The sequence below is a fragment of the Eulemur rufifrons genome, chromosome 6 (assembly GCF_041146395.1).
Source record: "Eulemur rufifrons isolate Redbay chromosome 6, OSU_ERuf_1, whole genome shotgun sequence".
Taxonomy (NCBI): Eukaryota; Metazoa; Chordata; class Mammalia; order Primates; family Lemuridae; genus Eulemur; species Eulemur rufifrons.
In genome coordinates this window covers 23,217,247-23,244,705 of record NC_090988.1, presented here as the reverse complement: position 1 = coordinate 23,244,705, position 27,459 = coordinate 23,217,247, and the positions used below count along the sequence as shown (strand labels likewise).

The window sequence follows — 27,459 nt, the reverse complement described above, 5'->3', positions numbered from 1 at the left end:
GGCTGAGGCAGAAGACAGAAGGCATGCATGTTGGCACAGGCCTTCAGGGAAAGACTCAGACAGACAGAGCTGGAAATTAGAGAGTGACACTAGATAACGTGGGCCCCAGAAACATGGGAAAATATGCCCAAACACAAGTGCATCTATGGTTTAACCACTGCCTCCTTTCCTACCCATACAAATGTTAGGGAACCCACTTCTAGGCACTGCATACTCAAGAGTTCCCTTCAGCCACTTAAAAGTGTTAACTTATTAAACAGGAAAACACATAAATCAGGACATGTTTAGAGGGCTATACCATAGATTTGAAGGGACCTAAAAATGTATAATAGAAATAATAGCTAACATATATATACTGCTTACTCTATGGCAGGCGCTATTCTAAGTGCTTGATATATATGATCTCATTTAATCTTCCTGTGGCCAAGATCCCACAGCCAATGATAGGCAAAGCTGGGATTCAAACAAAGACACTCTGGTACCAGAGTCTTCACTGTTTAATGCTATGCTGCTTCTGAATGGTTGGAGGATAATTTGCCTGGAGAAGATTGTATTTGAGGTTGGTGCTATGGACTAAATACTTGTGTTTCCCTAAAGTTCAAATGTTAAATTCCTAATCCCCAATGTGATGGTATTTGGAAGGAAGGCCTTTGGTAGATAATTAGGTCAGAGGATGGCACTCTTATGAATGGGATTAGTGTCCTTATAAGAAGGGACACAAAAGAGATGATTTCTCTCCACTATGTGAAGACAGACTTCTGCAAACCAAAAAGAGGGCCTGCACCAAAAAACAAACCATGATCTCAGACTTCCAGTCTCCTGAACTTCAAGGAATAAATTTTTGTTGTTTAAGCACCCGAGCTATGGTATTATTATAGCAGCCTGAGCTAAGACAGTTGGGAAATGATCAGTTGTCTTCAAATATTTGAAGAGCTTTATATGGAAGAAAGGTAAAACTTACTCTTTAAGAACCAAAGAGATTAGAACTAGGAAAGTTATTTTTTCAGCCTACTTTGTAATAGAGTTCCCCAAAGAAGAAAGAGGCTTCCGCAGAGGGTGCTAAGTTCTCTGTCACTGGAGATAAGATGCACCTGGTGTTAGCAATATGCAGAGAATTTAAGCATTGAGTGCATGGTTGAGCCTACAGGCATACCACCCTTAATGTGCCCAATCTCATCTGATCTCGAAAGCTAAGCAAGGGTCGGGCCTGGTTAGTACTTGGATGGGAGTGTGTGGTTGAATGAGACTCTCTAGAAAAATCTCTTCTAACTCTTAGGTTTATAGGACCACAAGGGTCAGGGCTAAAACTCAGATCAAAAGAACCGGATGTTGAGGATTCTTAACTTCCATAATAGCTACACTCTTCACTTATTTCGCTCCAGCCAGAATTTGCATTTGTATATTTTAAGACTCTACACACCTGGACACCCTTCCTTCAGAGGTCAGCTTAGGCATCACTTCCTCCAGGATGCGTTCCCCACCTCATGCCTAATCCCCGGCTTAGATGCCCTCGTCAGCCCATCTTTCCCCGACCACTCTACTTCTACTAGAGTGAACTGTCTGTTTGGGGCTGCAGCAACAAGTTACCACAAATAGGATGGCTTAAAGGAACAGAAATATATTGCCTCGTGGTTCTCATGGCTAGAAGTCTGAAATCAAGGTGTCAGCAGGGTCCTCCTCCCTCTGAGGCACCAGGGAGGAAATCCTTCCTTACCCCTCACAGCTCCCAGTGGTGGCTGGCAAGCTTTGGCGTTCCTTGGCTTGAGGCTGTATCACTCAGTTTTCTGCCTTTGTCTTCACATGACCTTCTCCCCTCTGTGTCTGTGACTTTGTGTGTCCCTCTCCCCTTCTTATAAGGATGTCAGTCATATGGGATTTAGGACCTACCCTAATTTGGTATGACCTCATCTTAATGTAAGTAATGACATCTTCAGAAATCCTATTTCCAAATAAGGTTACATTCAAAGGTACCAGGGATTAAGACTTCAGTATATCTTTTGGGGAGACATAAATTAACCTACCACATCTCCCAACCTCCCATGCTGTGGGTTCTTTGAAGACTCTGTCTTCATCCCACATATTTTTGTTGTGTCTATTACGAACTACGCTCTGTTCTGGGCACTGAACAGTCTAGGTCCCTACACTTGGTGGAGCTTCTATTCTGCCTGGGGGCAGACAGTAAAAAGTGGCCATTCAGTGCTGAAGCCAAATGCTAAGTGTATATATATGTATACACATACACATACACAATTGTTCCCCTTGTCCATGGTTTCGCTTTCCCAGGTTTCAGTTAGTCATGGTTAACCAAGGTCAGAACATATTACATGGAAAATTCCAGAATTAAACAATTACTAAGATTTAGATGGCACTTTGTTCTGAGTAGCGTGATGAAATCTTACACCATCCCACTCCGTGCCACTGAGAATATAAATCCTCCCTTTGCCTGGGAGATCCACACTGTCTACACCACCCACTCACATAGTAGCTGTCCTGGTTATCAGATCAGCTGTCCCAGTATCCCAGTGCTTCTGTTCAAGTCACGCTTACTTTATTTCATAATGGCCCTAAAGTGCAAGAGTATGATGCTGGCAATTAGGATCTGCCAAAGAGAAACTGTAAGATGTTACCTTTAAGTGAAAAGGTAAAAGTTCTTGACTTAATAAAGAAAGAAAAAAAATCATACACTGAAGTTGCTAATATCTACAGTAAGAACAAATCTTATATCCATTAAACTGTGAAGAAGGAAAAAGAAATCTGTGCTGGTTTTGCTGTCACACCTCAAATTACAAAAGTTACAACCACGGTGCATGATAAGTACTTAGTTAAGATGGAAAAGGCATTAAATTTGTGGGTGGAAGACACGGACAGAAACGTGTTCCTATTGATAGCAATTGAGTCTGGTACTATACGTGGTTTCACGCATCCACTGGAGACCTGGGAATGTATCCCACATGAATAAAGGGGAACAACTGTATATGCATATATAGTGTCACTTAATACATATTTGATGAAGGAGTATTAACTGTAACAGTAAAAACCAGAGGAAAAATGATTCCATTTCATCTAGCCAGTGATTTCTGTCATGTTTACCAGAATCTCCAAATTTGGATTCTCTGGGTCCCTTGTAAAACTTTGTTCTCTGGTACTTGAGTTCTTACTCTAAGTTGACCTCCCCCTGCAACCCAAATCCCCAAATAATATTTCTGAGTATCATAAAATAAAGCTTACAAAATGTATTCCTAACTTTTTTATTAAATTCAAACTTGCAACTAAAGAAAAACACATTTGCATTCTGTTTGCCTTTCAGGGCAGCGTCAGCTCCTCTCAGTCTGCATTTGTCCAGCTGCCAGGTGAGCACTTCAATTCTATGAGCAATTATTCCCTTTCGAGTTTAAATCAAACATTTGGGCTTCCATTCTTTTATAACTGCCTCACAGCACTTTCAAAACTTTGCTCCTTTAAAATAGTTATTTTTACAATACAAGATCAGTGAAGACAGACCTCAATCAGGCATTCCTGAATTTAGAATTTATTCTGTCTTGATGGCAGCCTTTTGATCCCTTGCCTAGCAGAAGCTTTTTAGGCAGAAGTAATAGCAATTAGGCCTTTGATACAGTTTTTAAATGTCTAAAGTTCTGACACCATGATCTGATAGAGGATGCACCTGCTTCAAAACGGGAAGAGAAAGTGACCTGAGGGTGGATGGGGAAAACTACCATTTACTGGGGGCTCTTCATGCAGCAGGTACAGAGTTCAGCATTTTGGATTCATTTCAATACACATGGCTCAAATGGAAAGGGGACATTCTTAATAATAGTATTGGACACACACACACACACACACCCTTCCAGATCTCAAATCAGAAGTGGTACAGTCCTTCTCAATAGTTTTCAATAGTTTTATTGCCTTCAGAGCTGGATAAGAGAAGGGAATAAGAGCAGTAGAGGATCCCAAATACATGAACGTCTCCACGTTGTGTTTGCCAACCATATTTATGCTCATTGCCATTTGGTTTCATCTTCTGCTCTCTTCTACAGAAGAAAATCTCCAGAGCTTCTCTTTTCATCTAGAATTCTCCTTCTTCTTTTTAAGGAGGAAAAAAAAAGTGTATGCTTATGAGAGCAGAGGTTTTTATCTTCATGGTTGTCTTTGTTTGGAAATTGAAAATACAGACATGAGAGGCTGGAAGCCTTATTTACCTATTCTCAGTCTTAACTATTCCTGCAAATATAAATATAACTGAAACAGAACCTTATTTATTGATATTCATTTTCACTTGTGCAGATTTTTTTCCAGGGAAGTATACTTGTATTGAAAACCCTAACTGCAGCCTTCAAATGCATGAGCACATGAGGTTTTGGGTTATAGAATTTAAGATGAAAGTGGAGTGAGAAGAATCATGCTATAAGTTTTGATGGGGAATTTTGATTTCTTCTCCTGAAGGAATAAATTTACATGTCGTTGTTAAACACAGTATTACACTGCTGGGTTTACAGAAAATATATAAGACATGAGCTCTGCCACCATGGAGCTTGCAGGTCTACTGAAGACAGTTGTGATCAGGTGAAAGAGCAATGAGTGTGATATAAAGTCCTACATCCTGCAGGATGGACCAGAGTTCTGTGTATACAGAGGCAGAAAATCGTTAAGTGGTCCACTGTGGTTGGGGGAAGGGAAGAAAGACAAGCACTTGCATCTTCTCCCCAGCTCAGCCCTTTTGTGATCTCAAGGTGTTGGTCTTAGCTAATTAGACCACACCCACCACCAGCTGGAATAATTAAACCCTCAGTTATACAGACCTTGAGTCTCTGCCCCAAAATACATTCTGTGTATTTCCTGCTACAACTGAGCTATGGGGTCAGAAAGTGTTTAACAAACACATCTCTTCTCTTCTAGAACCATTTCACTGGCCTTACCTTTAATAGGAGTCTTGTCAGTTTCAGCTTTCCCCGCAACCCCAGTTCCCCCAGTCACACTCTTCCTAAACTGGCAAGTACCCTGGTGAGCAGAGGGAAGGATTCCGTTAGGCCACAAGAGGGCAGCAAATAACAGGAAACGCATCAGCGCCGGCCATTGCGGTCCTCTGAAATTGGCCTCTGTGCCGCCTATCAGCCCAAAGCAAGTCATTCATTTGCGCCTGCTAGGCGCGAGACACCGTGTTAAAAGTCGGTATACACAGAATTAGGAGACAGGGTACAACCTGTCTCTGATTGGAAGTAGGTGTCTATGTATCACCTTATCTAGAGACGCTGTATCTCAGATAACAAGCCCAGAAGCAGCCTCTTGTTAGCAGTCCCGTGTATAGTGAGATGGAGCTCAGAAACTGAGGAAAAGATGCTTCATTCATTAAAATGTGAATACCAAGGGATTCTTTTATTTATCTCTTTAAGCCCAGTCCCTTCCTAGCACAGTGGAAGATACAGAACAAATGGGAGTGAATGACTGAACAGTAGTACTGCCTAAAATGAACTCATCCCCAAAGGCAGAGTGAACTTTAGACACATCAGTTATTTGGGCTGGAACAGTTAAAAGAGCTAATGCAGGAATATTTCATGCTTCTCAAGACATTTATCTCCAGACCATGTTAGCGTTGGCGGCGGGCACGCGTTAGCAACCGCGTTTCCCAGGCAGAGAGATTCAGCTGCAACAGCTGCCTCGACCTCCCCGGGAGGACTGTGTTGCCCACGTGCTTTTCATTTGGCGACAGGTTCCCCGGTCACGTCCGGTTACTACGGTGTCAGAAGATCTTTCCTATCAGACTCAGACTTCCACAGCAGTAAACAGTTTCCCAACGACGTCTACTCCCCCAGCGTGGCGAAGCCCTTTCCCTGCGAGCCCCCGGCGGGGCAGGGCCACGCGGGCCTCCTGGAGCCCTACTTCCCCGAGCCCTACGGAGACTACCGCGCCCCGGCGCTGCCGCCCAGCGCGGGCTCGCTGTTCAGCGCCTCGGCCCTGCCGCCGCTGCTGCCGCCGCCCTTCCCCGGCGACCCCGCGCACTTCGTGTTTGTGAGTACGCAGACCGCTCGGGCTGGGGGTCTGGCCCAGCCCCTGGGCCTGACAACCAGGTTGAAGCCAGGTCTGGCTCACCCTGGAGCCCCCTGAGGCTGCTTTGCAGCTGCCTGAAGTTGCCGGGACCACCGGCTCTGCCAGGGTTCCCTCCGAGGGAGCCTTGCTCAGGCATCCCTGTTCACCATCCCAGGGAGAGCGTCTATCCACGACTTGCAGCTGGGAGGACGATGAGACAGGATTTATGTCCATTTTGTTAATGCTCTACTGGTTGTGCCCGATGTTCTCCCACCCGATTAGTGCAAAGCATCATCATCCTTGCAGCCCACGGGGAGAGAGCGCTGGAGTCTCATCTTAGACATGGTTGGGTGGTCGTCTCCCAATGCAGGTGCCTGGGGCCTCCCTTTCTTTCCAAGTCCCCTGCCTCCCCTTCCCACAATATTTCTACCCTATAGAACCTTGTTCTCGCTCAATCCTTCCAAAGAGATGAGTTCATAAAGATCTGAAGAATGCTAATTCTCTTCTTATAGAAAACTGTAAAAGCCTTCCACCACAAAGGAATGAGTCTCTAAAGACAGGATTTTAGGAAAAAGGGAGGGCGTAGGAATTAACATTTTTAATCACCTACTCTATGCCAGGAATTTTTATGTGTCTTTGTTCATTTAATACTTGCAAAAACTCAGGATATATTTGTGAAAGCCCCATTTTACAGATGACCAAAGTGAAGAGCTCAGAGTCAGAAAGGTAGTAAGTGTCACAGACGTGAATGAACCCAGATCTTTCTAGCTCCAAGCCTGTGAGATTCCTACCTCTTTGCTCACTGAGGGCAGGGTGGGCTTCCTAGCCCACTCAAAAACCCACCGTGGAGCTGGAGGCTTACTTGCTCCAGGAGCGGGCTAGGCACTGACCTTCCCCACTGTATAAAGGGTATCCTAGGACTGGAGTAACGGGAGGCTCAAAAAGAATGCAAGACATAGTGCATTGTGAACAGTAAAATGCTGTATAGATGTGCATTTTACTATTCTCACATTTCACTCATTTAATGTTGTTTTCTGGGAAAAGAAATCTCTATATATAATCTAATTGTAGGGTAGGAAGGAACTAAAACCTTTCACTGCTGTTGCCTGATAGCTAGAGTTCAGACACTAGAGGGAGGGCACAAAGGCTGCTCTGGAAGCCACAGTCCAGCACAACCGCATGTATCATCAGGGTGTCACTTAATGAATAACCCCAGCGACCTTTCCGTTCTCCTCAGAGGGACTCGTGGGAGCAGACGGTGCCTGACAGTCTCGGCCAGCCGGACCCCATGCCTGCCGACACCCTGCAGACCTTGCCACCCAGCACGAGTTGCCTCTCCCAGCTTGAGTCTGGGAGCCCCGCCCAACACAGGGGCTCAAGCTGGGGGCCCCCCCTTGCGGGGGCTCAGTCCTACTCGCTGCATGCGCTGGAGGATCTGCACCACAGTCCGGGGTACCCCACCCCACCTCCTTACCCCTTCGCCCCTTTCATGACGGTGTCAAACGACCTACCCCCCAAGGCGGTGCCGCTCTCCCCAGATGAGGAGGCAGACACCTCTGCCCTTCATGACCCTTCACCTTGGACGAAAGAAGATGGGAGCCTTGCCTGGGGGTCATATGATTGCCGCAGAGCTTACTGATGGGGTGGACGAAAGGACTTCTGGGTTTTTCTTTAAGTTGGGTTCTGTACTCCACAGATTGTGTTAGGTGTGTCAGCTCATTCAGAACTGGATTTTCAGGATAAGCCATAATGCCACCTTTTGTTAATGGACGATGGCATTTATTTGTAATCCTCCCCACCATAACCCCACTGAAATAAAACACAATGTTAATTAAATATATCATGGACCTATTCTAATGAGGCAACCTTACAGTGTGGTCTTTTTGGAACTTTAGTAACCCATTACATTTTGAATCTTCTGTTATCTTTGAAATACCATTTTTGGCAGTGATTTTTTTCCTTAAATTACATTAAAAAGTTATGCAGATGATAACCATACTGATTTTTCTGTCCAATTTTTCTTAGTTATGAACCATGTGTATTCTTTAGTAAAAGAGAATGGATAGGCTATAATACAGGTGTGGGCACATAAAACAAAACATTTTATACCACGTGACTTTAAAGAGTGAAGTGTTATTATATACATTTCTCTCATTACAATGACTTGTAAAAGCCCAGTAAAAAAAAATGGCACCATCTATAAATAATTTATTTTCCATAAAATAGGATGAGATCAGAAGACTATGACTTCATAAATACATAGCTTTGACTCTGCCCTGAAGCCCAGGATGTCCCCAAATTAGTCCACTACAACAGAGGCCAAAAATTGATCTATGACAGTCTTAATTAAACAACACATTATCTCTCTGATGGACTAAACCTATGGTTATTAAAGTGAATGAGTAAAATGGGCGTTCTGTAATCAAATAAGAATTCATGCATTTTAAAGAAAACACAGAAAGTAGAACTAGGCTGTTGGGAAGAAATAACAAACCACAGAACATCAAGAAACAAAAGGGCTTTGGAGAGGGGCATATTGCCAGGTGTGAGCCAGTGGCATCACACACAGCATCTCCTGACTATTTGAAGAAAGACCTTGTTGGTGGCTTATTGGTCAGATATGTACAGCTCTTACTATGTGTAAGAAACTGATGTCTGAAGCATTAATCTGTCTGATGTAGGTTTGATTGATGTGGGTTCCCTTGCCAGTGAGTATAATCCCCACCAATCTGTGTGCCTATCTGTAGGCCAAGCCCATCATGAATGCCTCGCACACACTTAGACTTTACACTTGCTTGCGTGAAGGCCCACAGCTTATACTTCCACCCTCACTCCTAGCTTCCTACCACCTTCCCTTTACTCCCTTCTCACATGTTTCTGGCCCCTCCTAACCCAATGCCTTTTCCCTCCATCTGCTGGAGGCCAAGGCTCTCACTGGCCACCAGGTTGCCCAAAGCCTCTCAGTACAGTCTCCATCACGTCAACTGTCACACCTCCTATACTCACCTCAGCTGGGTAGAAGTCCAGAAATTCAAATGAGGGTACTCACTCACACTTAGAAGTGAATAACTGATATTCCTTCTTCTCTAGTCCTTCAAGGGTATCTTTGGTTAAGCAAGCACGCTCCTAATTAGTGGAGTGCCAGCAAGAATGCTTGGTAGTGAGCCCTCCTTTACCTCACCCCTCAGCCCCCTCCTGGGGGAGCAGATCAAGAGTGAGCGTGTGTGGCCCTCAGCAGCTGGGCAGCACTGCCCGGGCACCCTGCCCTACTCCCTCCTCTCACCTGCTTTTCTGGGCAGCCTGATCTTTACTTTGCTTAGTATTCACTCTTCAGTGAAAAGTGGCAATGTCAACTGCATAAGGGCGGAGATGTTCTTTCTGAAATCCAGTGTAACTTGGGACCTCAGTTCTGGGTCCCAGTATCATTGGCAGAGCCATCTGTCTTATGCATACCTGGACAGCAGGCCCCTGCATCAGAAAGAAGACATTTGGTCCCCTTGGTAGATTTAGAGGTCTTCACAAGGGTCTCAGAGTCATTTTGCTATAAAATGATATAAACTTGGTAATGAGTGGTAATGATTATAGTCCTCTACAAATGCTAACCATTTGTTACTAAGTAGCAACAGCGCAATAATGGTTGTGTAAATCATAACTATGTAGCCACAAAACTCTAGCTTTTGTTTGATTGTAACACTGAATATTAGGCATGCTTATATCTCTTCTGTGGCTACTATATTACCTACTCACATATTATGCTCATTTATCTCCTAACAACCTGAAGATGTCTTGGCCCTCAGATAAGGAGAACTCAGCAACCAGACCATGGAATAGAGGGAAATATAGTGAGTGCAATGGTGTCTACGTTCTTCTTAAAGCATCCAATCCCTTTCGTAGTGTTTGACTAAATTGATTTATTAAAAAAAGAGGCATCCACAGGCCCATACTGCACATAGTATCTATTTCTATTATCTAGTCTAGAGGAGGTTGGGGGAGTAGGAGTGGTGCTAACACTTTCAAGTGGTAAATGATTTTTAAGAATTCTATTTAGCTTGACAATGCGTTTTTATATCACATATATTTTAATTTGATTTTGTTTTATTGTCTGGGAATACTTTGTTAAAAAGTTAAATCAAGCTACAAAATTATGGCAGGGAAATTAAGTCTATTTCCCTATCCTATTTCTCCTTCAAGTACTCCCTATTTTCTACCGCTTGTAGGGACTAACCACACCTTATCACAAGAATGCACTACACTGACACACAGAAAGAATGTACATTCTTCTCTCCCTCCCCTTCCTTAAACTTACTATTACCCTGACTCACAGCTTTTCTGAGAAAGCCAGAGAAAATTAAAGAGTTTGGGTTCAAAACTCCAGCTCTTTCAGGTCCTGCCAGGACGCAGGATAAGATTTAAAGTAAGCAGAGACGGTGATGTCAAAGTTCAAACTACTAAAAAAAGCTGACTAGATGATAATGTCAAAAAAAGTTCAAAGCAAAATTTGCCCATGCAAAAGCTGTGCTATAGACAATTGTCCCGTGAATCACTGTAAACAGACATAGAACATACTTGAAAAGTATTTGTTTCTCTTACAATGTTATACAAACCCCAAAGAATGAGGGAAGAAAATCATATCTTTACCTCATTTATTTAATAAATGCTTTTAAATGATCATTACCACTTGCTATAGCTCAGTTAATAATATAATATCATGGTACTATTGTGGTAGGAAAAAAAGACTGAAGTACTCTAAAGAAATTCCACAAAGGGAAAAGGATTACTAACCCCAATAGCAAAATATATATTTATATACATATGTGTACACGTACATATACATATATAAGTGTTATAGTATCTTTGTGATCCATTTTTCAAAATGTAAATCTAAATAATACAGTCATAAGAAACAAAACATCAGTTAAAATACCAAAACAACAATTGATGTCGTAGATTTAAGTTAGATTACATTATAGTTATTCTACCAACCACACACCAAAATTATACTCTTCACTTTAGGTTCTATCATTGGGTTCTGTCTAAAGTCCCTTCTCTATTCAAAACAGTATCACACTGTTCATCTTACACACCACATTCAATAAGCACTGACTCTAGAGAGGTTAAGTACAAAATCATACACTCTAGACAAAGAGTGATGCTCTAACTACAGAGACTCAGGGGGAGGGTTCATGACTGTCTCGCCTCTCTGTCCCCAGCACCTGGCTCAGGGCCCAGCATGTTGTAAGTGCTCAGTAAATCTTTGTTAGACTGAACTCAAACTATACCATAAAGATGAATAACTACTTAGCCCCTTATTCTGTGGATTACAGCTCTCTGAAACCAGTGTTTGAGAAAATTCTCACCATGTTTAGTATTTAACATTAGCCATAATGTCTGCACATTCAGACAGGTGGATATTGGGCTTTAGTGGTAATATATTTGAGATGATTTGGTATTCTTCAATGTCTTTAAAAAGTAAAATTACTGACCCATAGAAAAATGTTGATGTCTTCATTTAGTATCTACATGGACTATAATATATTGCTAAGAAGTCTTATAAATAAAAATTATTCAATGTTTGATATTATCTCCAGTGTGATTAAAACCAGTATGATAAATAAGGAACTAGAGTCTTTAAAGGTCAAGCCAAATAAATAATAAAGTCTTCTATAGTTATTTGCAAATGATGATACCCTGTTACATTTGATCTTTGATACAGAAGTATCCTCTAATCAGAACCTCTGACAAATTAGACATGTGGGTTTGCAATATACAATGTCATTGTCAGTACATTATAAGAAAAAAAGAACAATAAAAAATGTTACAAGTTCCAAGAGGAAAACAATGTGGACCAAATAAATAATATCTAGGAATTACCTATTTTGCATTAGGAAAATTGATAGATGTCCCTTGTAAACCTCTCCCTAAACAAATATCTTGAGTGGAAAAATCCAAATGTTTTAATGCTTAATAAATTAAGTTAGTCATAAATGCAATATCACTCAACTGTATTATTTCTTAACCTTGGTGATATATTCATAGGTTTTCATCCCAGTTTTCTTCATATGTTTTTATATGTCTTAAATATTACATAATAAAAATGTTTTAAATAATAAAAGATGAAAACTTTTCAAGCAGTGTATGATGGTGTTTTTCTTATTTAAATAATGAATTATCAAATGCTTGCTTCCCATGGAAACCTCTTATGGAAATGTTAAAACTTTGAACATGTCTTATGGAAAGAGACTGACTTAGCACAATTCATTAGGGAACCTTTATATAATAGTCTTCCTGATCATTTCATACGGACCAAATGTTCATTCTAGGCCCAAAAAGTACTTGTTTCCTCCATGTATTCAAGTTTTTGGAACTTGATAGTTCCCACAAGGTTTGGTAACAGTGTCCCAAAGTCAAGGTGACAAAAGAACTTTGCATTAATAAAGAGAATTTAGAGCTGTAGTCAAATTTGGAGGGAATAAACTACCCTTCTTCCTTATACTGAAAGTCTTTTAATGTGCATGTGTCTAAGTTTAATAAAATCTCCTGCTTAGGGGGGAAAATATAATGTTCCGCAGTGCCATTTGCATATAAAATACTGCCAAAAGTTTTCAGTTAAAATATTCAGTTTAAAACTTTAGAAAGAAATCTACTCTATTCCTATCATTCTGGGTACCCCCTAACTTTAAGAAGGCCAATGACAAACTAAAAGGTTTCTGAGCTCAGTGGCAGGGAAAACCAGAGATCTGAAAAACTGTGCTATGTGAAGAAACTAGAGAAACTGTGGATGGTGAGGCTCACAGAGAGAAGGCTTGGGGTGAGGGTGGGGTGGGCATGATAACTCCTCTAGGCTTAGCACTGGACCTGGTCAGAGTAGATAACCAGTACATGATTTATTGAATAAACCAATGAATGAACTAAAAAAAAACCCATAATAGAAAAACAGCAAGTATGGAAGTAGGAGAACAGAGCAGTTCATAGGAGAAACCAAGGTTTATTTATCTTTGTATTCCTGGTGCTTGATACCTAGCCTGGTACACAGTTGGTGTCCAATTAATGCCTAATTGGACTATGGCTTAATCACTGACCATTGTATTTAAAGCTGTCCAAGAGTGGAACGGGCTGCCTTACAAATAGTGAGCTCCATTTCCACTACGCAGATTCTACTATGAGCCAGGCAGGATCTCAGCCAAGCAATGGAGCCAGAGCAGGGACAACCCCCAGCAGAGATGTTGGAAAAAGACCCTAAGTCCCTCTCAGCATTTCAAAGACACCTTCCCACACCCAAACATCAAGATCCTATGTTATATTTTCAAGCAAGTGAGCCTGTTAAGGCTGTTGAAACCCCACAACATTTGTTTCAGTCTTTTATTAAAATCCCAGAGAGATTATCAGGACTTCGGGGCAGACAGTGGAGAGGTGGCAATGCCCCCAGGAAGAGGGAAGAGTTCCCAGTCTGAGAAGCATGAACTAAAATCAGCATAATTAACAGCTCACCCTCACTTCTAGCCAGCCTCTTTCTTCTTCAGGGCTCTAGTGATTCCAGTCCTTACAGGATACTCTTAGTCTCTTCACACGTACTATTGGTAAAACATCACCCCAAAATCCTTCCGCACGCATGTGCAATGTGTTTGCATATCTTACAGACAGTATTTTTCCAATACTACTCACAAGGTCATTAAATTAACTTAGTGGCTCCCAACCAACATATATTTTTCATAAATAGAATGAAATTGCAAAAATGGAATAGAATAGAAAATATCAGAGTGCTTCATATACACAGGTATACATTGTTGCATAATGTTGGTTTTATAAATATATTGTTACATATATACAAGAACATGTAAAATGAATTTCTTATTATAGGTTGAAGTCCAAAAAGTTTGAAAGCTTCCATTATAAAAGATCAGGAAGGCAATATCAATACTTAAGAGCAAGGGCTTTGGAGTTAGACTTCAAAGTTTGAATCCCAATTCTACCATTTACGTGCTCAGTAATTCTGGCACACTGCTTATCCTCTGAGCCTGTTTCCTCATCTGTGAAATGGGGATGTTATACAATACAGCACCTGACATCCAATAAATAATAAAGGACAATTTAAATAGTCTTTTAGTATTTTGGAATACCCAATTTTATGGGTACCTGGGGTCTCAGGGTAGACATGGTTGCTCCCGGCCTCACTGTACATGCAAAATCTGTAAGAAAGAGTCTCAGGACCCGTTTAGAAAGGATTCCCCCTTACTCCATAAGCATGGCACTTGGCTCTTAAATACCTGTGCTGGAGTTTTGTGATTATAAAAACAACAGGAGACAAAACTCCTTAATGTGGGGCTAAAAACCAGGGCTTCTCTCTCAAAACAGGGCTCAGGCCTGGGGAAATTTAGTATTCTGAAGTTGCTAGCCAGCACCGGCACTGGGGTGTCCATCCCAGTAACAGGGGCCAACACAGAAGTCCCCAAGACTGCTGCCATGATTCAGGCACAGGCTGCTGGAGAAAGGGACAAAGAGATTGGTGCTGTCCCTACAGATCTCATGACTTCCAAGGAGGAGCTCCCCTCTCACCCAGCCTTGCCTGCCTTCTCCACAGGGTAGCCAACCACCAGCATCAACTCCAGCGATGTTGCCAAGGAAAGTGAACGGCCTCCTGCCATACCTGTCCATCCCCATGTGAAAGGAGCGATTAGGAAGGGGAAGAAAGAATGAGACAGCAACTCAGAACAGCAGAAAACAGAGACACGCAAGGAGCCAGGGAGAAAAACAGCAATGCAGACAAGAAAGGGATGAAAGCAGTGACAGGAAGAGAGACAGAGAAAATGAAACATGAAAGAAAAATACACAAAAAGGCCCAAAAGACAAAAAGGAAGGTTTTAAAAAGCAAACCAAAAAATAAGAATAAAACAAAAGGGAGGAGGGCAGAAGAGAAAAGCAGTGGAAGCAGCTATGGGGACAAGAGACCATTCCTGACTGCAAGCTGCTTTGTTCACTGTTCCTGCACAAGTGGCTGTGCCCAGGTACAGCAGAGAAGGGGACACGAGGTGGGAAGGAGGGGCTTTCTCAACTCCCACTGTCCTTCCCCTCCTCAGGGCTGATCCTCAGACCTGCCTTCCATCAGGGAAACCCCAGGACACAGGCTCACAGGCCTTTGGAGAAAGAGGCTCCAGCAGCTGATAGATTCCAGCAGGGCTAGGGACAAACACACCCCATCCTTCCCTCCACTGCCAGGTCACCTCAGGATGTCCCCAGCCCTGATCCTCTCCTGCAGAGATGTGGCTTTGGCTGCCAAGCGATTCCTACTCATCGGTCTTGTCATTCTCAGAGATGCCCTTTCCGTGTGCTCTGTATGTCCCACCCTGCATCGGACACATTCGAGGGCATTCAGATTTTTTTCTGGAAGCCTCTGAGGCCAAACTGCACTTTTTGCATTTCAGAAAACTCAGGGAACAAAGAGCAGAGAGCCATAACCATCACCTTGTCTGGTGTCCTGGGAATATCTTAGTTATTTGCAAAGGGAGCCCCACTCTGCCTCTCCATCTTCTCGTGCAGGGGCTACGAGAGGATTTGGCCTGGCACTGTCTCCCTTTCTGGACCACTCCTGTCTCCTCCATCCTCCAAATCACACGAAGGGGCAGAGCAAGTGCTTGGAGAAGATGACCCAGCACAGTCCCAAGGCATTGGTGAGGGGCTCAGGCCTGGACCAACCGGGCAGCCTGACCTCAAATCCCTTCTACCTCTCACCCCAGAGTGAGAAGGTTTGAACCCACATCCACATCCTTTCACCTAAAATGAGCAGGAGCCACCTTGTCACTGTTTCCTAACATGTGCTCCTACAGCAAAAAGGCAGGGTAGCTCTAGAAGGAGAAAAGGGAAGAAAAGGGAACTTCACAGTGCAGTGATGAAACACAGGGTCAGAAAATCTCCAGAGGGCAAGATCCATGGGTATCCCAGCTCTGTGGGGAGGAGCAAGGGTCTTGGCGGGCAGGCATTCTGTGCGAAACCGCTGTGTGGGGGGCCCAGGAAGAGAGTGGGATGAAAAGCGGAGGGAAAACCACACTGGGCCAGGCAGGGCCAGAATGAGACAGGCACAGAGCTAAGGCCTCCATGGGCCTCTGGCCTGCAGCCTGGGACCAGAGTGACTGCTTGTTATGCCACACCCACTGGCTGCCATATTCACTCCCCAAAACCTGAGATTTCCCCTTAAAATGGAGATTGGGAATGTGGGGATCAGTTTGGCCAGCTAGCCTGGCTCAGGGGGTCCTGGGGGGGCAGCCTACATCCCTCATGGTTCCCGAGCTGCCCTTGAGGCTGAAACACAGAGCATCTTTGAGGACACCTGCTCTGTTTGTGGGAAGGAGGACAAAATGCTCAAAATACAGTAAAAGCAAGGGCCAGGACCCACAGGGGTCTCACTCCCTGTTTCTCTGGACTTTCTGCGGGGTGCTTGTGTGCAGGATTTCTGCAGAAGATAGTCCATTTTGTTAAGCCTTTGAATATTCAAATTGAAAGTATCGCGCAATCATTGATTGTCAAATCATGGGTTTCTAGAGGTTTTAAATACTTGGCATGAGGGGGAAAAAACTCAAACCTATACCCGAAGGTATAAAACATTAATTCTGTTTGTCTCCTGCTCCAGGGACCTGGGTGCAGCCGGATGCTTTGTGAAACTTTAAAAATGTTGCATCTCTGCTTTTCTCCTGGCACAGGAGCCCTCCCAGGCGCTGAGTCCCTGCAGCTGCAGCATCCAGCCACCGACCCGGCTCCTGCTGACCACGATGTCGGGTAACTCAGCTGCTTCTCCAGGGGTCGGGTCACGGGAGCCAGGGGCATTGCAATCCGGGTGTATTTCCACAGCTTTTCCTGCATAGAACAGAGAGGCACAAAGTCAGGGCATGCGAGTAAGGGCCGGGGATCCGGAGAGGGCGCAGGCCACGCTGTGGCCGCTCCCACTCGGCACCTGCTCCCGAGGGCAGAGGCCCAGTGGCCGGGTTGGCCGCTCCGGACGTCCGCGTACCCCAGGCCCCTGCCCGCCCTCCCACTTTTCCCTTTGTGTCCTGGCACTTCGCGGCGCGGACCCTGCGCGACCAGAAACGGCGGCGGGGGGAGCTAGAGGCTCACCGTGAGCCCGGGACGCGAGCAGAGAGCGCCGGTCCCACAAAGCTGAGCAGTGGCGGTCCCCGTGTGGACCCCCGAGGCGCGCCCGCTGACCGCGGAGCCCCAAAGTGGGGGCTTGGGGGACGACTGGAGCGCGGAGAGGGCGCGGCGCCTGCGCCTGCGGGCGGGACACAGGATTCCCCCGGTCTAGGCGAGAAATAGCGCAAACCCCTTTCCAGGGGAGACCCTAGCTCCCGGGAACTAGTTAGCCTGGGGGCGGGGGGGGGGTCCCTGCTGTCCAGCTGCGGTCCCCGCAGTGACCAGGCGAGGCGCTGGCACTGTCACAGGCGCCCGAGCTGAACGCGCGGCCGCCCCCAGCCCCGCGCCCGGCTCCTCCCCGCGCGATTCCCGGGCGCTCTCTCCAGGGTCGAGGTCAGGGCCGGAGCCGTACTGGGCTCTTGCGGCCACCCCCACCTCGAAAGCTCACTGGGCCCGGCTCGGCCTAACAGCCGGTCCCTCCTACTCACTGCGGCTCTTCGGGGCCCGGGGCCGAGGCTACCCCCGCTCCCGGCACGCAGGGGTCCCTCCCGCGGACGCCTCCGGCGCGCGCCGGCGGCCCCCACGAGCCGGGACAGTGCGGCCCGGCCCCGCCAGCCCGGGACGTCCCCTTCCCAAGGGCCGCGTCCCAGCGGAGCGCGCGGCAGTCGGGAGCCGGGACGGCTTTCCCCGGAGCTCGCGCTGCGCTGCCGAGACGCCTGCACCAGAAAGGAAGGGGGTGGGGAGAGAGGGGAAGGGGAGAGCAGGAGCCGGGGCAAAGGAGGGAGGAGGGAAAGATGGAGCGCGGGAAAGGCGGAGAAAAAGGGCGAGGGAGAGATGGCAGAAGGGAAGACAGAGGGAGGGAGTTCCTCGGGCCTGGCCCCTTTGCTAGGGTCAGTCTGACAGGTCCCTCACCGGCCCAGGACAGAGCTGGCCAAACCCCGCCGCTTGCCCCAGGCTGGCTTCCAGACCAAGGACACGCAGAGGTCGGAGCCTCCACAGAAGCCACGCCTGGCGTGGTGGACAAGGAAGGGACTCGGACTTCCACACCATTGGGAACATCACGGTGGGGTGGGCTAGTCATCTGCTCTAGATTGGAGAGAGCTCCCCAGCTCCAGCCCCTGGTTGCTCCCCAGGTCCACAATACCCTCTCCCAGGCCAGCAGGCTGGGCCCAGAACCCCAGGGTCCCCCAACTTGGTTAGCCAAGGTGGTGAGCTCCCCTGCACTGGTCTCCACGTTCCTGAGCAGAAACACCTGTGTGCTATCGGTGTGGGACTGGGGCCCAGCCAGGGGTGGATGGTGCCACATATTTCCATAGATTCTGTTCCCACTGGGGCCCTGAAACCTGCTCAGCCTCTCTTCATCCTTTCACGTTTGAGAAATTGAGGTTTTTACTGTGTTTTAGAATTCTATTTGTGTTCTCCAAACCTAGAAACTTGGCTTCAGGTGACATAGCCTATAAAGGCGCCAGTGAGTCCATAGCCTGACACCCAAACCTTGGACTTGACCACTGACTCAGTTGCCTTTCCCCAGAAAAACCGAAGGTGTATCAAGGTGTCCGCGTGAAGATCACAGTGAAGGAGCTGTTGCAGCAAAGAAGGGCGCACCAGGCAGCCTCGGGGGAAACTGTAAGCATAAACCCTTCAGTCACTCCCCAGCCCGGTCAGGCGTCATCAGTCCTGTGTCTGAGAAAGCGTGGAGGCCACCGGAGGGCCCACCCACTCCCCATCCCCAAACCTGGCCTTCCTCGGCTGTTCTTATAACTTCTGTGCCCAGCTTCATCTCAGTTCACCAGGGGAAGCCACAGAGGACAGCTGAGGCATGTTGTGAGGCTCAGGATTTGGGAAGCCCATCCCCCACGATCAAAGTTTAAGTATAAAAGGTTTGTTGGTCCCCTGCAGGGAAAGGAGTAGCCAGCAGGTAAGTGGGTGGTTATTGTGTTAGGAAGACAGTGTATGTACAATCCTCACACAACCATAGAAAATCTCCCCCAGAAATTCTCCTCCTCATTCTTCTGGAACTCAGCCTCTAAGATCACTTATCTGTAAATCGCCAGTCTTTGAAATTCCTTAGCAGAAAAAGGCCGTGTCTCTGCAGAGGAGACAGCTTGGAATACAGAACCACTTTCTTAAGATGTAACAAAGCTTTAAGTAGTTCCAGGTTATTACAGAATTGAACTGAGCAGGCATAAGGGTTCCCTGATATTTTATACACCTTCCTAAAGCAGATGAGACCGCCAAGGGCACTCAGGAGGTGGCAGTAGCAGAAAACCAAATAAACCAGGTGGGATTGTCCCCCATGAGAGGGCAGCTCATCCCTGAAAGCCCTTGATGGTACAGTTGCTTGGGGGTTGGTTTGGATATGAATGTAGGATCTGACAGCTAGGGCTTGTATTGCCTATGTCAGGATAGGTCCTTTTCCCCGTATCTGCCCCACAACAGTTTCTGTGCCTGGTGCTCTTTGTGGGCCCTGTACAACTTCATGAAATGGGAGGAGGCAAAAGATGTAGGGGTGGTGAACACAAGTTCCAGAACCAGATGCACTGGGTTCACATCTCAGCTCCTCCATGGTGTGTATCCTGAAGCAAATTATTCAATCTCTCTTGCCCAATTCCTCATCTTTAAATTGGGGACAATAGGATTTTGGGAGGGTTAATTGGGGTATTGCATATAAAGCTCTTAGAATAATGCTTTCCACATAGTGCATGCTCAGTAAATGTCAGCTATCATTGTTTATTATTTGGGAAAAGTGATTAAAATAAAATTCCAACCAAGGACTGAGAGCAGCTATTTAGTAATATTCATTCATACCCTCACCCTTTGCTCAGAGTTTAGAGTTAGGTGTGAGTTTGCTGTGATTTGGCATATACAGCTGGAGAAGTTAATAATTCCATGTGCAGAATTGCAGGTAACACAGTAAAACTTCCTTACATTTGTAGAAGGCTTTACAGTGGTTCTTCTTTTAAAGCACTTTCGCACACTTGTTATTTCACTTAGTTCCTATTACCAGCAAAGGTAAGTAGATCAGGAATCTGTATACCTCTATTACAGCTAAAATCAAAGTCTTGTATTTGCTAAGGGTAAAGCTAAAAGTAGGACCAGGGTTTCTTGTTCTTACTATAAAAGCCCTTGCCCCCTATTGGCTCCCTAAATTCATCTTTGTACCGATCCAACTATAGGAAACAGGAATCTGGTGGCTTCAACCCCGTCAGCTGGGAGATGGTTGTATAATTAATAAAACCAGGTACAAGGGAACTAGAAAATGCTTCTGGAGGAAAAAAAAAATCTTTTAAGGCATTCATATCAAATCCTAATCTTTCATTAAGGAGCTTTGGTCCTTGGTAGACTCCTGCTTCAGCTACACCTGGAGAAATTGCATTTGGGCATGGCAATTCTGTTGCTGTTGGGCCCTTACAGATTGGTTTGGCCACTGTTCCCTTGTTAGCTAACAGCAGGAGCTAAAGCAAGGGTAAAGGATTTCACCTGTGTATCTAACTAGGTTCTGGTCCCTAGAGCAGTTTGACTTATCTAAATCTTTCTGAATTCCCTCCTGAGAAATAAAGCAGTACTTCTGAACCAATGCCCTGTAGGTACAGGCAGAGTGGAGCCTGCTCTGTTGTGCTTCCTGGAAGATTTTATCGGCCTATGCCCTTCCAGGCACATAGGAGCAACACCCATAAAATTTAATTCCAGGAGCAAGATGTAAAGTCCCTCACTAGGAGCCGTCAGAAGCATGTGGGATTCTAGGAATGCTGTGACAGTATACTCAGTAGGCAAGAGTGGCAGATACCAGGGGATAATTTATGCCTGCTCCTTAGTATAGATCTTTCTCATTTAAAAGAGATGATCTGCAGTTTGTTCAGTGGTTGAAAGATGCCTCTGGGAAACTTTAAGCCAAAGATATCAAATATTACAAAGCAGGAAGAAATTCTTAATTTGTCATAAAGTCAGAGTAGTATCCACAATTTGAAATTTGTAGAAGTCAATCATGAGTGGAAGTTATAGACTGAGACAAATATCCAGGTTTCAAGCAGTGCCAGAAGACACTGTGTGCATGCCAGATTGGAAAATTTGATTTAAAAAAACTTATTTCAGCCAGATCAATTTGCAAGCACACAGAGATGCACACAGAGACACACACTCACACACACATATTTCTTTTGCCTTTAGGGCAAAGGGAAACTTGAGTTAGTACTTATTAAAAGATATAATTTACCTTTTTTTAAACCATGAATTTTTTTTTTAAATAGCCTTGATGTGTTTTTATAAATTGTAGATTGTGGATTTTTGTGCTGTTTGAAATCTAAGAGAGCGGTGCCGTTCTTTGTATTCTTGGAGCAAAGTAGAAAGTGAACTCATGACTAGAAAGATAATATCAAGTAGGATATTGTAAACATACCTCAGGGAGATAACATGGGAGGCAGAAAAACAGGCCAGTCGGGGGAGGAATGGGGTTAATGAGAACTCGACAATGAAGCAGATTTTTTAAAACCCACTCCTTCCAAGTCCTTGAGCACAAACTGCAGCCAAATATTTGCATAAAGAGCTGGTAAAGGATTCCAGCTTCCTGGTTCATGACATTACAGCATGGATCATTTTCAAAATTTACACCGCCTCCTGTTTCAGCAGTGGCTGGTTGTACAGCTCTCCCAGTGGCTCAGTGTGCGGGAGTGAGTATCTCCTGCAACCCAAGAGAGGTGTGGTGAGCTCGGCTTCCCAGCACAGAATCACAAAGCAACGCTGGTCCCTTTAAACTTTAAAGCCACCACCTGAAATTAAAGTTTAAGAAAAAAATTCTAAATTATTCAGTTAGTATAATTATCAGTTCTACTGGAAAATGCGGGTTGCTTTACTTTAAACAGTTAAAAGGAGCAGTCTTGTAAACTGTAAGTATTTAAAGACAGTAGTGAAAAAAGCAACTTTTATAGAAAATGGTAAAAAACATACAAAGAATTGAAATATCTTCTGACCATTAATTAGAATGTAGGGAGGCTGCAACTCACCAACTACAGCTTTAAGAAAATATTTTCTCTTTTATTATTTCATATATAGTAAGAAGATGTGAACATTTTTAGCTACTCAGGATTAACAAAGTTAGAAATTGTGTTTTGGGGGGAAATAAATTTCTAAGGCTTAGTAGCCAGATGGTATATGAAAATTTTGAGAAAATAATTGACTAAGTGAGAGGTGGGATTAAATAAATGTTAGTCCTTAATAATTTTAAATTAAATAGTTTAATAGAAAGGCTCCTTGGTGAGTTTTCTCAAAGTCTTACATATCTGCAACATAAAAATTATTTACATTAATTTTTATCAAAATTAATAACCTTTAAAATTTAAGTGGGAGAATCTGATATGAGGGGGAAAAAATTCCCAAGCAAGCAAACATAAAAATTGAATCTAAGTAAAATGTAACATTGGTTGTATTTAATGAAGGCAATTTTTTGAGAAGAAGGAATCTGGCTTACCTTATAGCAGAAAGAAACACAGTTCCCCACAGAATGTCTTAGCTTTCCCTTTATAGATCTTTCATTTCACTTTGCTTCATGGTGATATTCTTGATTTGACAGCTGTCCGGAGGCAGCAGTATCCACCTTTCAGACCCCGTTGCACCATCTTCTGCAGGTGAGTACAGCCAGCATTACAATTCCCTCAAAAACTCTTTCAAAAGTCCATCTCGAAAGACTTCCAGTGCTTGATTCAGGGGTTAAGATAGGCACCACCATTTAATTGGAATCCAACCAATCAGAAGGTGAAAAAGGCATAGTCACTCCAGATGCAAGCCCAGCAAGGAAACAAGTGCAAATTTTTGTCCTCATTTCTGAACTCTCTATTCTCTGTTGTTTATTTTGTCCCAAGAGTTTGTTCTTCAGATTTATTCCAGTTCCCCATCTCCAAGTAACTAAACTTAACTAAAAAATCAGAATTGTTCACAGAACCTTATCTTTTTTTAGTGCACTATTAGATGGAATACAAGAACATCCTGAGGCACTAGAATAATGCCTTTGCTCTGTTCCTTTAGCTTCCAGCCAACAGGGGCTTCCCTCCCCTTCCCTCTCTCTTCCCAGAGAGCAGTTCAAACAAGTGTAAGTTTTCTCAGCCCGATACGAATAACTCTATTACATAAACACTCCTACCTATGCTACTCAACAGCTAAGAGTTTAAGGAGGCTGTACATAAGGAAACCTCTGCTTATGATAGCTCTCCACCGAATGCGTCATTTTAGCTTAACCTTAAAGGAATTTGAGATTTCAAAAAAAAAATCCAGTATCCTGTAGTATTTTTGGCCACACTGTAAACCTCCCTTCTTTGAGCATTTAAGAATAATTATCACAAATTGGGCCTATTAATACTAAAATGGAAAAGGAGTAATGTTTCCCAAACTATTCTTATTTGGTATATTTAGCAACTTATTTTAATTACATTATTACATTTACGTGTTCACTAAGAAAACATTTTTGCCTATTGCAATTTAGAACAAGTAGTGCTGATTCCAGTGTTTCCAGTGTTTCCCTATGTTTCCAGTTTCCATGTTTATCATTTGCATTGCCATTTAGATCACTTTTCAAAACTCTCTCTTTCTCAAAATTTAAGTTACTGAGTAAGTGTGAAAAGTTTAGGAGAGCAATCACCCTAAATCAAAAGAATCATTTCCTATAGCATCAAAAGTTTTCTTAGAGCCTCAAACAACTTTATCATTTACTTCTGGGAGGTTTCCTTGAACTGCTGGTAGGAGCTAGATGTTGATGTGTTTATAGTCCAGGAAAGTGGAGGCTTGAACCATTATTTAACTGTGACATTTGGACACAGGTTGGGTCACCGTTCTTTTATTTTTGCCCTAGCCACATTTATAGCCAATATCCATATTATTAACCAGATGCGTTCCCCTGGGACTTGAATTAGCTAAGACAACTAAAAAATCCAAATTGCCTTCCTGTTTACTTTTCTGGAACATCTCAAGCCCCCTTTTTCCCTAGGTATAGTAATTATTCAGAAGATAGAACTCCAAATCCCTAAGTGCAATTTCTAAGCAAAAATATGTCTTTTTCCTTTCTTCTCTAGGACTGTATTTTGAGCCTGAACCGATTTCTTCCACGCCCAATTATTTTCATCCCCGAGAATTTTCCAGTTGTGTTTCTTGTGAAGAAAACCCAAGCTGCCTTGACCAGATCTTTGATTCTTACCTTCAGTCAGAGACGCACCCGGAGCTCAATTCCACACAAAGTGCCCCACACTATTTCCCAGATGGCTCCCAGGCTGCCCCTTTCTGCTTTAACGAGAGCCTGGTAATTTATCTCAGTTCTTTATATAACCCGATTGTCGCAAAATAGGGGATAGTAACGGTTTGTCGGTGAGTTTGCATCATCTCGTGAGAATTCATACAAACACTGTTAATGAGGAAATCATCTGAGAAAACAAGTAGAGAACCATTCAAAAGTCAACATGTGGAGGTAGCCACACATTGCAGGGCATAAACCTTTGAATACACACATAATTTTTATTTCCCAAGTAGGCCCCTCCCAAGTAAGTTGGTGTATGGCAATAAAAAGAGGTTCCAGGCAATATTCATTTAATGTTTTTTAAACTGTGACGTTAAGACACCTGCTGGTTTAAACAGCGGCCCTCGGATTTTTGATGGATTTTTGAGTTCTTGAAAATGGAATTAAGGCTGTGTGTACACAATACCAAACTTCATTCTGATAGAGGGGTTTTTGTTCTGTTTTGTTACTGAACTGGCTCTATTAACTGGTTGTTTTGATCTGGTGTAGGCACAAGAACTCAGCTGGGTCTGAGATGGTCAGTAAAAATGAAGCCCTAATCTTTGAAAGAATTTGGATTGTCTGGTCTTGATGGATCCCAAATGTCCAAAAATGTATTATCCTTTAAACTGAAGTACTAGGATCCTTTAGTAGATCCTAGTTATTTTACATGTCTTTTAGAGACTTATGTTTTTTTTAAACCTTAAGATGTAAAATTGGTTTAAGAACTTTTTTGGGATTGTCAAAAGTCTGGGTAGGCTTCAGACTAAATTTTAGAGGGGACAGAGAATTAACTCTGCAGAATATGCATGTTGTCACGGGGAAAATACTGGGCCACAAAGACCCAGTTCCCTTCCAGCCTCCAAGTGAGGCTTTCTCAGTAACGATTGTAGGCTTGCTTAAGAGAAAGCAGATGGTACCTTCCCCCCAGAGAACTTTAGCGGTGGGAAGTATAGTTACCCATCTTGGAGTAGCCAGATACTGGGTTCTTAAGGATCCAAGATCTACCTTTGCATGTTCACCTGGTTCTCCGTGGTGAGTGTGTGGAGAAATAGACAAGGTGCCACCTGCAGCTTATATTGTGGCACACAGCAGGATTTGCTGTGCAGGTGACTTGAAACACAATGGGATTTTGTGGTTTAAGAACAAAGCATCCTCTAAAGTATGGTTATAACAAAGGAAGCCAGTGAAGCAAGGCAATTTATTGTTGGGAAAGAAATCGGTAAATATAGAATATGGTGCCATGAAATCATATAGTCAGCAAATAAAATTACTTCTGCAGACTTGGGTTGGGTGTTGTTTTGTTTTTACTCCTGATTTTCTTAGTCTGTGCTAATGAATCCACACCATTCACTTCTTTTGATCCTGTCTAAGTTACCAAGCTCTTTGTTCCTTGGCTTTTGTTTCTCTAGACCCCAGGATCACCTTCGGATTCCTCCACTCTCTCTGGCTCCTTAGACTACAGTTACTCACCAGCTCAGCTGCCTTCATATGCTCCGGAGAATTACACTTCCCCCTCTTTTCTGGACGCCAGAAACTGTGGCTACCCTTCGGAAGACTACTTCTCCCCTCACTTGCCCTCGCACACCCAGTACAACTGCTTCTCCTCGGCCACTGCCTCCGTCTGCTACTGCACCTCCTGCGAGGCAGAGCACTTAGATGCTCTCCGGGCATCAGAGTACTTTTCCTATCCCGGCACAGACTGTGTGGAACTTGCCCCCTCAGCAGCCAATGCCAGTGACTTCTATAAGAGGGAAACAAACTGTGACATCTGCTATAGTTAATAGAAATTACAGTCGTTTGGAACGTGGCATGGGTATATCTGTTTTTCTGCCACATCTAGATGACACTTCAAACTATGTAACCCATTCACAAATATCACAAGCACCGTTTACATGTCACCATTTTCAATTTTCTGATGCTAACTTAGTCCTCAAACCTGGTCATAGTGTCACTCCTACTTTGTATGCTCACAGTTAAAATTTTTATAGGGAACTTTTAATTGTTTTACTTTTCTGTGTAATGAACAAATTCTTTCTCTCTTTTTTTTTTTTACCAATAAATAATTTTGTATTACAAAATGTTGGGTTATTTTCTTTTAATTTCCAATAGTAGTTTCTAATGGATTTGAATATTATCAATTAATTCTGGAAATCACTAATTCATCTTCAGTGGTCTAATCTGATTGATTCATGAATTTAAAATCATTTTGATTTACAATGTGGTGAGCTGCCTTAGGGCCCATGGGGTGGAGGGTAGACACAGTTGTGATGGTGAAAAGGAAAAATCTGCCTCAGCTCTAAATGAGGAGGGTGTACGTCTTGCAGCAACATGAGAAGACATTCATGAGTCATTAGTTTCTCATATATAACACTAGTCAATTAAATGTTAATATGATCAAAAGCACGTCTTACCCACAGCAACATTAACTTATAAACAATTCTTTTTATTGTCTAATGGATTGCCTTGCAAACTTTCTAAGCAAATACTTGATCTTCTCTCCCTTGAGAGCTGCCATACCATTGAGGCAGGCCAATTTAGAAGTCATTGTTACCATAGATTTCTGAATTTCTGTTGTAGGTGCTTAAATATGCATCACTTGTGTTCACTAATTGATTTATACAACCAACCATGTTGTTCACAACTGAACTTCAGAGTTTACTTCCTCTGATTAATCTATTTGAAGAAGCCCAGCTGTCTTTCAATGTAAAGAGTTACTTAATCTACCTATGCTAGACTATACTGTCAAATCCTGTTTGCTGAGGACATTAGGACACAGGACTGAATCCCTGAAGTGAAGTCTGGGGGAGGAGGGTGGATTTTCCATATCCCAAGTTTGAGCACAATGGCAGCCATATTGATACCATACCACTGGCCGCAGCTGCCATTTTCTGAGCCTATCCTGTGTGCCTGAATTGTCTAAGGGTTTCTTCCCACATTATCTCATTTAATATTCACAACAACATTGATAACAAAATGAGGAGTAAAGTCACCTGTCCGATACTGCCCAGCCAGTAAGCACCCAAGCTTTGGTCTGAAGAATACCAAATCCCTACTCCTTA

The 27,459-nt window shown here is 43.8% G+C and overlaps 2 protein-coding genes across 2 annotated transcripts in view; both read left to right on the top strand.

Annotated features, from left to right (window-relative positions):
- Positions 1 to 8,012, top strand: part of POU2AF2 (POU class 2 homeobox associating factor 2) — a 37,778-nt gene extending 29,766 nt beyond the window's left edge. Inside the window, exons 3-5 of the mRNA XM_069468960.1 lie at positions 3,308 to 3,350; positions 5,708 to 6,006; positions 7,262 to 8,012. Coding sequence (XP_069325061.1) covers positions 3,308 to 3,350; positions 5,708 to 6,006; positions 7,262 to 7,663 — 744 coding nt within the window. The 3' untranslated portion in view covers positions 7,664 to 8,012. The remainder of the gene's footprint in view (positions 1 to 3,307; positions 3,351 to 5,707; positions 6,007 to 7,261) is intronic.
- A 6,608-nt stretch (positions 8,013 to 14,620) lies between these two features.
- Positions 14,621 to 26,477, top strand: POU2AF3 (POU class 2 homeobox associating factor 3). The gene is made up of 5 exons (XM_069470916.1): positions 14,621 to 16,791; positions 18,674 to 18,768; positions 22,709 to 22,763; positions 24,201 to 24,424; positions 25,810 to 26,477. Exons 1-5 carry the CDS (start codon positions 16,785 to 16,787, stop codon positions 26,179 to 26,181), a joined length of 753 nt encoding a protein of 250 aa, XP_069327017.1. The 5' UTR covers positions 14,621 to 16,784; the 3' UTR covers positions 26,182 to 26,477.
- Positions 26,478 to 27,459: the final 982 nt, after the last annotated feature.

Excerpts from the sequence above, each read along its gene's own strand:
- POU2AF3 (XM_069470916.1), top strand. Across the intron at positions 18,769-22,708 it reads AGGCAGCCTCGGGGGAAACT|CTGTCCGGAGGCAGCAGTAT; the intron begins GTAAGCATAAAC and ends TTGATTTGACAG. Across the intron at positions 24,425-25,809 it reads TCTGCTTTAACGAGAGCCTG|ACCCCAGGATCACCTTCGGA; the intron begins GTAATTTATCTC and ends TTGTTTCTCTAG.